The sequence below is a fragment of the Centroberyx gerrardi genome, chromosome 7 (assembly GCF_048128805.1).
Source record: "Centroberyx gerrardi isolate f3 chromosome 7, fCenGer3.hap1.cur.20231027, whole genome shotgun sequence".
Lineage (NCBI taxonomy): Eukaryota > Metazoa > Chordata > Actinopteri > Beryciformes > Berycidae > Centroberyx > Centroberyx gerrardi.
Genome location: NC_136003.1, coordinates 13,482,477 through 13,497,684, shown reverse-complemented (window position 1 = coordinate 13,497,684; position 15,208 = coordinate 13,482,477). Strand labels below are relative to the sequence as shown.

The window sequence follows — 15,208 nt, the reverse complement described above, 5'->3', positions numbered from 1 at the left end:
GTTTGTTTACCTGGCCTCTGTCAAAAGTCCAGCTAGTTACAACTTTTTTAACAGACTGATATTTTCACACACTGATCTCTATCAATCCATGCCATCCAGCAACGCACAGGTCTCACCGAAGTACAACTAGTAATTTTGAATGTGAACACCACCACATTGCGGTGTAAAGAGCGCGTACCGAAATTAGGCACCGCAGTGCGCACTGGGCACAAACAGCCCGGCTGCCTCTGACTTGAGCTTCATTTTTGTAGCAAAACACTGGGATCAGGTTACTGGTAATTAACACATTAAAGATTACACAACTTTTTGGGAGCCAATATATGAAAATCATCTCTGTGTCTCTGGTGCATAAATCTACCTTGTGCGCTTGCTAATTAGCATACAGCTTTAGCTTACAGTATGTTAAAGGACAACTCCAGCATGATTTGAGTTTTTGCTAACTTTTTTCATCCCTTTAATGTTGACTGTTTTTACATGCATGTGCCACAATTAAAGATATTTTAAAATCAGTTTTGCTATACTACTCGGGCTCATTCATTCCCATTCAATTCCAAACGGCATAGAAAACAACTCTGGAGACTTAATTCAGTCAGTAAAGGTAATCCATCACTGTGAACGAGAGGCTGCCAATCACGTTTTGTAAAATTGCTTCAGAACGATAATATCAGGCTATAAACCTTTACATTTTTAAAGAAGTTCCATTCACGGTTTCATATTAGTGTTCAGGAACACTGCAAGAGCTAAGACAAGACAGAATTACCACCGTTTTCTACTTGTAAACAAATATACCGCTTCCGGGTCATGTCCGATTTCTGCATTTTCCACTCCAAAATAAAACTTTTAACCACTAGAACACAACAACTATAACTTAAATCTGGAGTCAATCGGATTTAAGTTTCGGTCGGTCGGTCGCATGCAACACATGCAATGAGTCATATTTTGTGCTATTTTGGACATATGGGAGAGTCGTACACTTTTATTTTAACACAATATGTTCTTCAAACACAAAATGTTGACAAGGTTGGAGAACACTTTGGGAGGGACCGTGCCTCCATGCAGAACATTTCAAGATCCTTGATAATCTTAGGTTTGTGCTTGTGGACTGCCCTCTTCAATTGAGACCGCAGATTTTCACTAGGGTTCTGAAGGCAAGATGGCCATTGCAAAACACCGATTTTGTGTTCCCGCGACCATTTCTGTGATGATTTTAATGTATGTTTGAGGTCGTTGTCTGGTTGAAAGGTCCTTCCATGGCCAAGTCTCAACCTCCTGGCACCTTCTTTCCTGCAACCCTTCCAAAGAGCTTGTTGACATGGAGGAGGCGTCTGTTGATTTTGACACTTGATAACCTCAGCATTCCACTCAACTGTGCAGTTGTGAAACTGATCCTTGGGTTCCTCTTTGCCTTCCTCACCATCTCCCTCCCTGTTCATGGGGACAATATGCACATGCGACCTCTTCCTGGTGAATTTGCAACTGTTCCAGATTTCTAAAACTTTTTGATTATTGCCCTGACTGTGCTTAGTGGTATTTTACTATCTGTCTCCTCTTGAAAGCTCTTTGATTTTCCACAAAGTGATGGATGTCAAATAGATTTTACATGTGTGCAACCTCATATTTTGACCCCAGTGAAACAGGAAATGATGAAAGCAATACAGTTTCTGGATTCTGTGATCAATAAAAAAAAAAAAAGAATTTTATTTATTTTATACAATACATTTTGCAAGGGGTGACAAGGGTGACAGTAATTCTGGAGTTGACTGTATATGTATATGTATCATGCAATTCCTGTATGATAATTTCTGAATTTTACAATGCATCAATTCACAGTAAATGAAAAAAAATTTGACTGGCATGGACTGATTGCAATGCAACACTGAATTTATTTTTTGCAGTGGGATTTCAGTCCCTCTCTGTTTCCTCGGCTGTTTTCCTCAGTGTTTGGAACAGCCGACGGAAGAAGCATCAGACTGGTGTCAGAGGATTGTTGCACCTCCTCCTTCTCCTCAGTGCCAACCACGCTGCTGGTCAAGCCTTCCTGGACTGGAGTAATGGCAGGAGCTTCAGTAGGGATGGTCAGAGGAACCAGAGGAGCTTCAGTAGGGAGGCTCAGAGGAACCACAGGAGCTTCAATAGGGAGGCTCAGAGGAACCAGAGGAGCTTCAGTAGCGAGTGTCAGAGGAACCACAGGAGCTTCAGTAGTGAGGCTCAGAGGAACCAGAGGAGCTTCAGTAGGGAGGCTCAGAGGAACCAGAGGAGCTTCAGGAGGGAGGCTCACAGGAACCACAGGAGCTTCAGTAGGGAGGCTCACAGGAACCACAGGAGCTTCAATAGGGAGGCTCAGAGGAACCAGAGGAGCTTCAGTAGGGAGGCTCACAGGAACCAGAGGAGCTTCAGTAGGGAGGCTCACAGGAACCAGAGGAGCTTCAGTAGGGAGGCTCACAGGAACCAGAGGAGCTTCAGTAGGGAGAACCAGAGGAACCACAGGAGCTCCAGTAGGGAGAATCAGAGGAACCACAGGAGCATCAGTAGGGAGAACCAGAGGAACCACAGGAGCTTCAGTAGGGAGAATCAGAGGAACCACAGGAGCATCAGTAGGGAGAGTCAGAGACACCAGAGGTGTTGTGTCCTCTTCCAGGCTGGGCTCTTCGCTCAAATCTCCATCAAGGGAGGTGGAGTTCACGGTTCCATCCACTACAGCTGGCTGGGTGGAATCATCTAGTTCCACCTAAAGAGGGAGAGAAGCCGTTTGAATTTTAGAAAAAAAAAAATTTCTTTTTTACTATAGAGTATCTTATCCAGCTACTCGATCATACATCTGCGCAGGTGTTCTTACCTCTTTAGTGGTCAGCACTTCATACATTTCCATGTGTTTCTGTGGCTCGAACATCACACAGATTTCCCCCACTGTGACGTCAACGATCCTGGTCAGCAGCTCTGGCCCAAAGCGCTTCAGCTCCTCCAGCAGGACGTCTGGAGTGTACTTCTCTCTGACCTTGTTCTGGATAGAAAGGACCTTCTCATCCCGAATGGAGCGGGAGAAGGCGGCCTGACGGTCCGTGGAGGTCAGAGAGGCGGAGAGCTTATCCTCAACGGCCTTCGTGAGTCCGACGGCCAGGTCGCTGAGCTGCAGCGGGGGTACGGACAAGAGGATCGCCGGATTAATCCAGAAGCCCTGCAACACTTTGGGCACAACCAGCATCACCACTTCCTGGGGGCCGAGGAGGCTGGAGCTGGGCTGCTGCTTCTCCATCAGGCTCCTGATGGCTTTGTCAGCCAGACGGATGATCTGAGGGTCTCTGTCGATGAGAGTCGCTCAAAATGAGTTGAAATACAGATTTTCTGAAAAGACACAATTTCCCCACGGGAATCATTCAAGTTTCATCTTATCTCATAAATGTGACTTACTGAAAACAAGGACTGTTGGCTTCAGGTGAGTTGAGCACGATTCGGGCTAAAAACTCAATAACCATCATTTTCATACTGATGTTCACCTCCCACATCTGAAACAAGAAATGGGATGCGCCATTAAGATTTGACATATTTACAGGATCAATCTAGTGTTATGTGATAATTTACTCCAAACTGAGTCTTTTCATGATCTTGGTCTTACCAGCGTGAGGAGAGGCTGGACACTTTTATCAAAACTCTCGAGATCAAACCTCCACAGTCTTCAAATGGAAAGAAAACAGAAGGTTCATCTTAACTGTTGCTCTATTTTCTTCTCATTAGTAACAGACTAGCTTAAAGGAATAGTTCACCCAAAAATGAAAATTCAGTCATTATCTACTCACCCCCATGCCAGTAGAAAATCAGGTAAAGTTTGTTAGTCCATACAACAGATGGGCAGACAGAGTTAAAAAAATAACGGAAAATAACCATAAAATGGCTAAAAGAGATAGAGATAAAAAGATCCCAAGGTGACTTGAAAAGACAGACATTTACACAATTATTTAGCTGAAATCGCCACTCTAGCTGTTGATTTAAAAAAACGTCATCGTGTGCAAACCCCGGCCTCGATAGGTAAGACTAGCTTGAATTACCAGAAACAAGACTTCCAGTTTGGCCGTTTAGTTTTAAATCAATTACTTTGTATTTAATTGTCAAATTCAATAAGTGAGCACCCATATTAATGTTTGATGTCGTAATAACATTTTTAACTATAAACGCTGCATGTATTACACTGTGCATAATACATACAGAACAGAGACTAAAGTGGACATCAAACCGATCAAACCGATTTTCTACTGGCATGGGGGTGAGTAGATAATGACTGAATTTTCATTTTTGGGTGAACTATTCCTTTAACATGAGCAGAGTTGATGATAGATTGAGTGGTGGGCTGTCTGTATGTCTCAGTAAGTCTCACCGCTCCCTGAGAGATTTCTTGCCCTGCTCCACCAGCCAGTCAGTCATGTCCTCAGCTGTCAGCTCAGATGGGACCTGCTTTTGTTGCTGAAGCCTCAAAAACTGCACCAGCATTTTTTTCTACAAGACAGAAAACATCAGATGTTCTCATGTATAATCATAGGAGACACTTTACTAGAATTTGTCAGGTGTTTTATTTTGTGCGGGCCTGAAACAAAAGTGGTTCTTACTTGTACTTCATAGTACTTCCACTCCCAGCAGAGCTGTACAGTCTCTCTGTACACCGGTACATTGAACAGTACCTTTGAAGGAAATGAGATAATGTCACTCAAAAGCCTCTTATGCTACATACATACATCAGCTCAAAATCTTTACAATTTAACTGCAATAAACAATGCTCACATACCCTGATGGGTCTATAGATGACCCTTTCTCCTTCAATCCAGTCCATGGATGTTTTGTTACTGGATGACAAATCAACAGTGCAGAAACAACGACACAATAAAACCAACTACCAAACTCACAACTACAGAACAGATGTGAAAGCACTCAAACACAGTTGATACTGGTGGCTGAAATGAACTGAGGGTGTTCAGCGAGAAAGTTTCTGTGGGAGACGGAATGGACTTATTGTTGAGTCACTGGGAGCAGAATTCAGCTCTTTATGACAGACAGATTCTGTTTTGGTTCAGCTGTTCAGGCAGAGATGACCAGAGAAAATAAATGTCTGGGAAAATATGATGATCAAGATCGATCAATAAGTTGCCTTTACATTTTGTATTTAATCAGACAGGAATGTCTTTTTGCAAGGCAACACTTGAATAGATGTTAATCCTGTGTTTTGACTTGGTTAGTTGGTTGGTATTGGGAGTGTAGCCTACATTGCCCTAAAAAACTGCCAGGTGTATCAGCACTTTTATATCCTTGATATGCACACTGTGTAACATTTTGGTCATCATTGCAGGATTACACAGCCCAAGTACATTGTCTCTCACATTGTCTACATGGCAACTTCTAATGCTTTGGTATTATGCTGCAAGTCTGACTTCAATTCCTGTTGACCGACATGTTGCCTTGTCATCTTCTCCAAAATGTTGCTTGCTGTATCACAAGCTTTAGGTCCAAGATGCACAAGCAACATTTTGAAGCTGTGGAGAAGGGAAGTATCGCTTACAACAGGATGGGTTTGGCAAGCAGGACAAAATCAATGTAAACACACTGGCTATCGGAGAATAATGAAAAAATACTTACATACTTTACATTGCGTCACAACACTTTCCATGTATCATGGCCCTTATTCCTCCCTCTAACACATTACACTGAGTTGATTTATTAAAAAGTAACTTTTACTTTGAGTGTATGTTAAATGAGCTACTTTTCTTTTTAATTGAGTAGGTGTTTACACCAGTGATTTTCCTTCTGCTTAAGTAAAATCTCAGCAGACGCTTCCACAAAATTCAGCGCCACGGGGCTGTTAGACTCGTCTTGTCATGCTATAGCCTGTAGGTTCATAACTTATAAAAACAAAATCTCAATTTTCATCACTTTAGGTTTCTGGCTAACTCTGCTAACTTCAAGTATGTAAACAAATCAAGTTATGCTTGAAGTCTCACAGGAAGAGAGATCTTCTGCCATTGAAAGTGCATTCTATTAATAGAATTGTAGGCCTATTTTACCAATCCCCTAAACAAGCCTGGCAGGTTTACAGCGTTAGAGCTGACACCGGTTCTCATTTCCTCACTTTTAGGATAATGCTAGTCGCCTATAATTACTTAACATACTGTATGCTAAAGCATTAGCATGTGCACCAGACAGAGCTATCTACCAGAGGCACAGAGATGATTTTGGTGCTAATATGCTACTCTCGTAATTTGCATGTTGCAAGGGCACCAACTCACCTGAGAACTGCTGGTCAGGGATTATGGCTGAAACTAGTGCCTCTAAATACACATAGGCACTCAAGTCATGCATGTGTCCTGGTAGATTGGCACTTTAGCATACACTGATGATAGAGTGATAGTAGGCTCCTATTAACACTACCAAGGCCAAGCCACCGTCAATTAACTCCTGTTTCGAGTTTTAGAACTGAAATCTCTCAGCTTTCTAAATGTGTTGGTAGACTTTCAAAATCATGTAAGGAAATAGTGGTTATGCTTTACTTCCTTGACAGGTAGTTTTACATCTGTTAGACCAGTGGTTTTCAACCTGGTATGGACTATCTTGACAAACTAGGGCTTGCCACTCAGCGCTCATACATGAGAGCCTCTATAAATCTATAATAGACTTGATCAATCAGTTGAAGACTTGACACCAGGTGGTTGATGATGTGCTGCTGCTCCTCTGGATGTTTGTACACCAACAGCCACATGAGGGCAACAGAGAGGCACTTGAAGATTGTTTGAGCAGGTGTCCAGCCATGTCCAAGCCCATTGATCACTTCTAGCACTTGGCCAAACTAGTCCATACTAATAATTAATTCTCATTTCAAAATGATTGTTATTATTATAATTAAAATGTGCAGATATGAGAAGCAAAAGTGGTGCCCCAGCTATACCTCTCTTTATGTAGGCTAGTTTCCTATGGAAATTTGTTTTAAATCCAGTCAAATCCTTCTTTCTGGGATTTCATTCTATAAAGATTTTATTGTTGATATATTCATCATTATTGACTCTATTAGTTTTCTAGACATACATGTTTGTAAATGTGATGGAAGAATGCATGCTGATCTCTTCTGTAAGTGCATGGATTGGTCCACTGTCCCAAAAAGTGATAGCTTAAAATATTTTGCCTACAGGTCTGTCCCATCACACTTGTATGGTCAACTAAAGAAGGCAGATTCAATATCCCTTCACAATTAAAATAAAGATAATTATATGCCACTTGTCAAAACAGTGTTGCAACATACCTACTGTGCCCAGAGCACAAACCTTTTACTGAGAGGCAAAAAACATTATTGTACAGCTTTAAAATGGGCCAAACAGTGTTTACAAACAATAAGATAAACAGTGAAATGGCATTTTAGTCTCAGACTGCGGTTTGGCTCCTACGGGGTTAAAAGACCTGAAACTAGGAGATAAATGTAGCATTACAAATTACCTAACCTAATTTTGCAAAGGCTAATGGCTAAAGACAAATGGTCTTGAGTTTGTTGTTGGGAGCCTACAGGACAAATACTGTTAGTGTATGTTAAGGTAAAGTCTAATATATTTTTACTTTGGCAATTGGAAACACACTGTGGTCTGCTGCAGACTCTTTTACACACACACACACACAAACACACACACACACTTTCTCTCAGTCTCTCCTCCTTATTCCGTCTTGTCAGTGAAATAAGAAAAATGAAATCAAGGAATGGAAATGCTCCGTCAAAACAACACTGCCCACTAAGTTCACCAAATGGAGATAGATGAGCTGAGACAGAGCGGGACATTGCTGCTGGATGAGGACAAGAAAACAAACGGCCTGAGCCTGGAGACAGAATACATTTTCAGGTGAATAGCTGCCAAGACTGAGACTCCAAAGTTTTCTATACAGTTAAGTCCAAACTGTTTCTGGGTCAACCTGTTAAGCCAAACTAACCCCTATTGGCCTCAGGTGTGAACAGCATAACTATGAGTTAGTGCCCTGTATGTTGGCCCCCAGCAGGATGTTCTCCAGTTGCCCTGTGTTTGCTGTAGGTATTTGAGTCAGCACCTCCTGTAATTGAATCAGCCTGTTGGTGAAATCAAATATGTCTGCAGGAGTTGAGGCTGGAGCAGCTATTACTCCTATATGAGTGATGTGCTCAGCTGGGTATTACTGTCTCCTTAAGCAAAACAACTTAAAGGGATAGATGACTATCGATGTGTGACACTGATACCAACAAAATAGACACTGTCTCTAAACTCCACTGACGCAGGACAGTTAGTGAACCAAAGCTAACAGTTTCAGGGGAATTGGGAGTAAAAACCCTCTTGTGCTGATACACTAAATGTGATTCAAAACGCCATTAACTGAAACTGAAACTGGCAGGACGTTTATTGAACCTGAAATAGTTTGCAGTGGTGTTGACTTTGGAAAACTGGGAATGCTGGATTGCTAATGTGATGTTCTAGCTGAGTCTTGCCAAGCCAATCTGCTTGGCAGTCAAGAGAGATTTGTGCCCTCTTTTAATCAAACTGTTCCATTCAAATGTTCATGTTGGCAAGTAATACCCTAACAGTGTGTAGACACATCAGAAGTAGGAGATGTATTGCACTCCATCAGTTTTCACAATCTTTTAATTTGATTGCCTCTATTGTAGAAGAAAATATATGCCTGAAACACCTGCCAAATATACAAACACCTGTGTCTTGAGCTTTGTACTTGTGACTTGGTATTTAATTTATTGACAGAAAAGATTAATTAATTCCAGAATAAAGTATATTGCCTATTTGAATTATTTTGTGTAGTTGCATTCACACCTCAGTGAGCTATGGTCTCAAATTCACTTGGCTCTGGGTCACAAAGTGTGGAATCTGCGCTCATAATTCTCGCCAAAATCTCCTCAGTTTCTTCACTATATTGCACTATGTAGTTACATCTTGCTTGCCTGGGTGTGCAGCTCTCCAATACAGTCCTACAGGACCAATGAACACAGAACAAAATCGACCCCAAAAGTACCCAAAGCATGTCTTTTTTCGGTATCATGGTTTTTGAACGGTATGATGGGAAATAGGGTCCAGGTGTTAGTGTTGCATCATGTTCCTTTTTTCCATCCTCCATCTCCTTCCTGTAGGCAAAGGATACCACTGAAGACTAGCGCTGCTGCAATTAAGGCAGAATTTGCCTTTAAACAACCCACTCTGCACGCTGGAAGAATGACCCTCCATGCCTTCTCATCCTCCAACACCATGAGGTGGGTGGGAAGCATCCCGTTTTATTCTCAACGCTCCTTCCATGAAACACACACACATCACACGGCACATCTCAGAGGACACAAGACACTAAAGTGATCTATTCTAATTCTATTCTATTTTCTGGGCTCTAGCATGAACTGTTGAAAGTTAAAGAAAATTATCCTGATCGTTTAATGCGTGAAAGAGTAGAACTGTATTTATTCTGGTAAATGTTACTGTGATGGGGCGCTGATTTTACAAAATGCATCCAAGTGGAACAACACTTGTTGGTTGCCATGATGACAATTTACACCTCACACACTCTCACCACATTTTCAGCTGACCGGTCTTGTTAACTGGTAATTGAATGACACCAAATGTGGATAGCTTGGGGCTTCTGTTGATTTACTGGTGTTGACTGAAGTGCTGTGACTGTGCGGTCTCTTTTAGTGTTTATGTGATCTATCTCTTCAAATGTGAAGAGAAAAAGAGAGAGAGAGAGCAATCTGTTCTGCTATACAGAAAGTAATATTATAGTAGTATTATAGTATTACTAATATTACAGTGTATTCTTGTAATGCCCAGGTCAATTACTTACATGTGTGAAGCTTGCTTTATTTTTAAATTAACCAAAAAAACGATGTCAGCTAATATAGATTAAATTTAGTTTTACATTACACAAGCCTTTCCACAGATTAGACAGTTTTGCCCAGAACTAAATTCTGAGTTAAGTTGTTGTTCTAGGCACGCAGGTGTGTGTGTGTAGGTGTGTGTGTGTGTGTGTGTGTGTGCATGTGTGATCTGTTTCCAGTGGTCAAGGTCACATGGGAGTATAACCAGGCAGGACTGCCAAGTCTCCTCTGTGCATATGCAAAGACGTTCCTGAATGATTGCATAAGAGTGAAAGAAGAAACCTCTGACCCCAACCAGATACCATCCCACAAAATCACACAGCCATAAATTACAGTCCAGTCCTCTCTGTTTATCAAACAGGTTGCTCCACTTTCCCCTCACTGCACTCAGTTACACTCCAACAACAAACGCATCCAGCAGATACTTACTGTAAAATTATTCCAATACTTATCTAACTTCTACTCCGTCTACCATGAAGGAAAAAGGAAACAGTTGGTTTTGACAGATATGTTTTATTGTGGTAATTGGTTTTTTTTTTCATTTATCTGTCATTTTATAAATTGGCTTCTCACATAAGAGACCAAACCCTGTGAGGAGAAAATAAGGTGCAACTCAGAGTCAAGATTGCTTCAGATGCGTTCAGTGGAAGACAGCTCTCAAGAGGTCAAAGTTGATCAAGTCGTCCCTTTCAGTAGATGTCGTTTCAATCATCCATCAAGCCAACACAGCTTTTCCAGTAACTTCCTTTGCTCAAGTGGCTTATGATATTAACATTGATTTATTTTTTTTAAATTAATTTCTACTTAGCCTCTATTTAACCAGAAAGGTCAGTTGACAAAAAAAATCTTATTTACAATGAAGGCCTGCCAAATTTACAGATTATAGTTCTCTCTTACTATGCATGCAGGAAGTCCTGAGCTCTGCTGTTGTAGTAGAACCACAATTTGTTTTCTAGAGCAAGCACATTCTGATATTTTCAAAAAGCACAAGTCAGCACGATATAAATACAAATGTGTTGAAATCTGCTGAAATGGCAGTCAGGTGTAAGTTAACCCATATGGAACTTTTAGTTAGAGAGATGCAGAGAAAAACTAATTCATCTCTTCCTGACCTAATATCTTTGTTAGCCCTATTAGGAATGACACAGATGCCGTATGAGGGATGATGGTGTTTCTCGTCTTGCATCCCCAGATAGAGAGAAACATACGCACAGATTTCATCTTCAAAAGTGCAACTTTATGAAAGTGGCCGGGGTCTTTTTGAGAGCCCAGGACTTCTACCAAACAGCAAGTCGCCCTGAACATGAGCAGGTCTAGGAGGCTCATGGTCTTCCCTCTAAGCTGTGTGTGTCTGCGTACGACATTTTAAAAACCCACACAGAAGAAATGTGTCTCGCCTCATACAAAACTGTCTATGTGCTTTAGCACTCAAACAAAACTGAAAATGATTATTATTAGGCAAATGTTTCTTGAATGCTTGCTGTTTATATAGTCATGCAATTTAAGGATATACTAAGGACTTTTCCCAAGGTCAGGCTTGATTTGTTTGCCTTTTGATTCCCACCCAGATCGACACCATGTGTGTTGTTGTCGCTTCATCTACAAGCTGAACTCTGAACTCTTACCTCTTCAAATTCCATGTTCATTATTGTCTGTTGTATTGTTTACAGCCATTATCCAGGGTTTTGTTGATTATTTCATTTTGAATTAAGAACTAAAATATATCCACTGATATAATAGGTAAAATTACTTACTGTCATTTAATGTTTGGATTGAGAATAAAAAGTCTTCATATCACTGCCAAGCATCATGATGTATTAAAATCTGAGTTAGAGCTTGTTACAACTTTCTCATCTTACTACAACAAAAAAATTCCATTTTACTCGAGTGTTTATAGACAATATAAATGTAAGCAAATCTTTTCTAGTAACACATCTAAAACTTGTAGGAGCCATGAATATATGTAGATCTTCAAATTATGTGAACAAAACTGTCCTCAGTCCTGTGTTTGGGTGTTCCTCTGTTTGGTTTTTGGACTTGGCCTTTAAACTCAGTGTAGATAGTGCACAGATGTTGCTCAGTATTAAAACTACTCCTTCTTCCAGGAGTCTTGCATGTGTCAGGGTTTAATTTTAGATGACTTTAATTAGACTATTCTATTGCCTATGGGAGCCTTCCAAAATTATGTGTCAAGTCTTGGATTTCCCATTAACACAAACGAGTGAGGGGTTGAATTAATTTCTCCTGTTCAAGCAGTAGACTGCATTTTTTCTCCTCTAATTTCATGCCCTGAGGTTTGAATAATTGCTGAACTTTGAGGTGCTTGTTATTTGTCTTTGGTTATTAGTTTTGTGGATGATTGGCTTGGCTCATGATCATTTTAGTTTAGCTTCTCACAGGTCATGAGGATGGCTTTCTGTCCTACAACTACACATTTCTGATGGGAAAGAGTTTCATCTGTGAAATATAGCCTTCAATGTAGGGTAGTATTTTTCAAGCAGTTTTCCTTTCAGTACACACACTTTGCATCTGAGCAATATCTAAAAATAAATCTGTGAATTCATTCATTCAGGCAGCTCTCACCCTCCCAAAGACATGGTTTACACATGATGCCTGTGAGAGAGTTCATTGCTAAGTTAGTGTTTTTCGTGCCTTTCCTCCCGGGGGTCTGGAGAGACGACCGCCACTCAGGTCAGCAGCTGCTGCAGCATATACTGTGTATTATTAACTGTTGTCAACAACCAGGCAGCCATGGTTGTTCACCTGTTCTATCTTTTCTCTTTTGATGTTTTCGGTAAACTGTCTAAAATAAAATATATCATTTATATCTGTTCACCTCCAGTGGCTTCCACTGGCTGAAATGTAAATAGAGAAATGAATGGTTTTCCCTTTCAGCTTTTGTACATAATATAGGATGAACCATCAAGTTCTACTTTTGTATCAGAAATATTTATAACTCTACTTTTTGTGTCTCCCTTAGTTATGTGCAATCCATGTTTTTATTGTTTTATTTTTCTTGTTCAAATAATAATGGGATAAATAATTATCCCATTCAAAATTAAAACTCTGTTGTATTCCTCTATATTTTGCCTATTGAATCTAGAGAAGATTTAGATCTCTAAACAACATTGGCAAGGGATCAATTTCAACCTCACTGTTCTGGAAATATGCAGGATCACCGCCTCACACTCACCTCTAAACCGTATATTTGACATTCCCGCCAAAATTATCACAATCTTTTCAAAATATTCATAAAAAACTATGCTATTTTCATGCATTTTATAACTAGTGTCATCTACAAATTGAAATGTATAAAGCTCATTAACCATCTCATGAAAGAAAACAAGTTTTTCTAATGAGAAACGCGACCAGTCTCATCTTTGCTTGGGAGATCAGTGCTGCTGTCCTTCCCCCTGTGGCAAAACGTTCGTCGGTCGTGTCGGCATGGCAGCAGAATGACACTCACTGGGCGCTTCAAATGCCGTCATATGACACTTTCATTTCACCGCATCTGAAAACAACACAGATCTAAGAAGGAGGTTCTGGAGAGCCAAAGGTCACATTTCAGATTCTCTACGGGACGACATTCGATCTTTTCCAGGAGTGACCTGCTCATTCAGCGGCTCTGACGGACTCTTCCTGTCTTCCTCCTTGTCCGCCTCCCCCTCCTCTTCCTCGTCCCTGCTGATGAAGGCCAGCTCATTCTCGTAGCAGAAGGAGTTGGCGCTCGACGTCGGGAATTTCCTCTCCTCCATGTCCTTGGCGCTGCATCGTGGGGTGGACGGCACTTCGAATGTTTTGTGAAAGTATGCGTAATCCACCCTGTACTGGCTCTTCTCCTCGAAGACGACCGGCTCGAAGCGGTGACCCCACAGGATCTCCGAGGACAGGTAAGAGCTGCGCGCCTGTGTCGTCATGGCTGTGGCCTCCACCATGCCCTCCAGTATGATCACGATCTCAAAGTCTGACGTCTCCAGATCCTGCTTGCTGATGCCAAACAGCGGGCTTTCCTCATCAATCTCATGTATGACGGTGAGAGGTGCGACCAGAAAGAGGCGGTCAATGCCTTTGTCGTATCCTACGTTCATGTCAATCTGATCCAGGGGGATGTACTCGCCTTCCTCCGTCACGCGGGGCTTGACGAGCTGGGCCCGGACATGAGCTTCCACAATGTGGCTCTTCCTCAGATTACCGACCCGAAACATGAGGCTCAGCTTCCCGTCCCGCATGGCGATGACCGCATTGTGGCTGAACAGTAGAGTCTCCGCGCGCTTCTTGGGCCGCGCCATCTTGGCCATGATAGCACCGATCATGAAAGCATCGATGATGCATCCCACGATGGACTGAAAGACCACCATGAAGACAGCGGCGGGGCATTCCTCCGTCACACAGCGGGAGCCGTACCCAATGGTGGTCTGGGTCTCCACAGAGAACAGGAAAGCTGCCACAAAGGTGTTCACTTGCATGACACAAGGGACAAAGCTGTCATCGCCTCCAGGGTTGTCCATGTCGCCGTGTAGTAAGCCGATGACCCAGAATGCCAGGCCAAATGTCAGCCAGGACACCACAAAGACCAGGCTGAACACCAAAAACATGTATCGCCAGCGGATGTCCACGCAAGTTGTGAAAATGTCAGATATGTACCGCTGTGACTTCTCATCCATGTTTGAGAAGTGGATGTTGCATTGCCCAGTCTTGTTGACAAACCGGCTGTGGCATTTGCGTCGTGTGTGGATCTTGCCATTGCCAAAGCTGCCCACGGCAGGCATGGTACCTAGTCTCAGGCCTTCTTCACAGGACACGAAGCTGTAGCGGTGGGCCCTTCCCACACTCATGCCTCAGTGGGCCAGAGCCACGTGGATCCAGTGTCTCTCCGGCTCATACAAGACGGACCGGGCTCACAGGAATACACAGCTGTGTCCAACACAGACTTGGTGTGAAGTGGTGAAGCGGTGTGAAGCACAACTGCAGCTTCCTGTGGAGAAGACAGGAGAGGGGAAATATCAGGACAAAATATTTTCTATTTTCTGTCCATACTGTCATTTTCTGAAGCATAAATATCACATATCACCTGAAAAGTGGACTATGAATTGATTTGCCTTTGTTCAAATATAGTTAAAATTAAGTAAATGATATAGTAGTGTCATGCAATGGTCAGCTTTAATTTTGTCTGCCTGGACATGTGACACCTTTTCCATATTACATTAAACGTGTCTAGGCTTCTTTTGCCTCAGTGGATGCTACTCACATAAGTTCACATTTTTGTGAACATTGTAAGTCATGTTCACTGGCTTGGGTCCTTAAATGTTACCTAGCAGTACAAGGTTTTATTTGGCCAAATATATAAAAATC

General features: G+C 41.8%; 1 protein-coding gene across 1 annotated transcript; it reads right to left on the bottom strand.

Annotated features, from left to right (window-relative positions):
- Nucleotides 1-13,413: 13,413 nt before the first annotated feature.
- On the bottom strand, nucleotides 13,414-14,691 carry kcnj12b (potassium inwardly rectifying channel subfamily J member 12b). Its single transcript, XM_071911909.1, has one exon. It carries the CDS (start codon nucleotides 14,689-14,691, stop codon nucleotides 13,414-13,416), a length of 1,278 nt encoding a protein of 425 aa, XP_071768010.1.
- Between the last annotated feature and the right edge of the window lie 517 nt (nucleotides 14,692-15,208).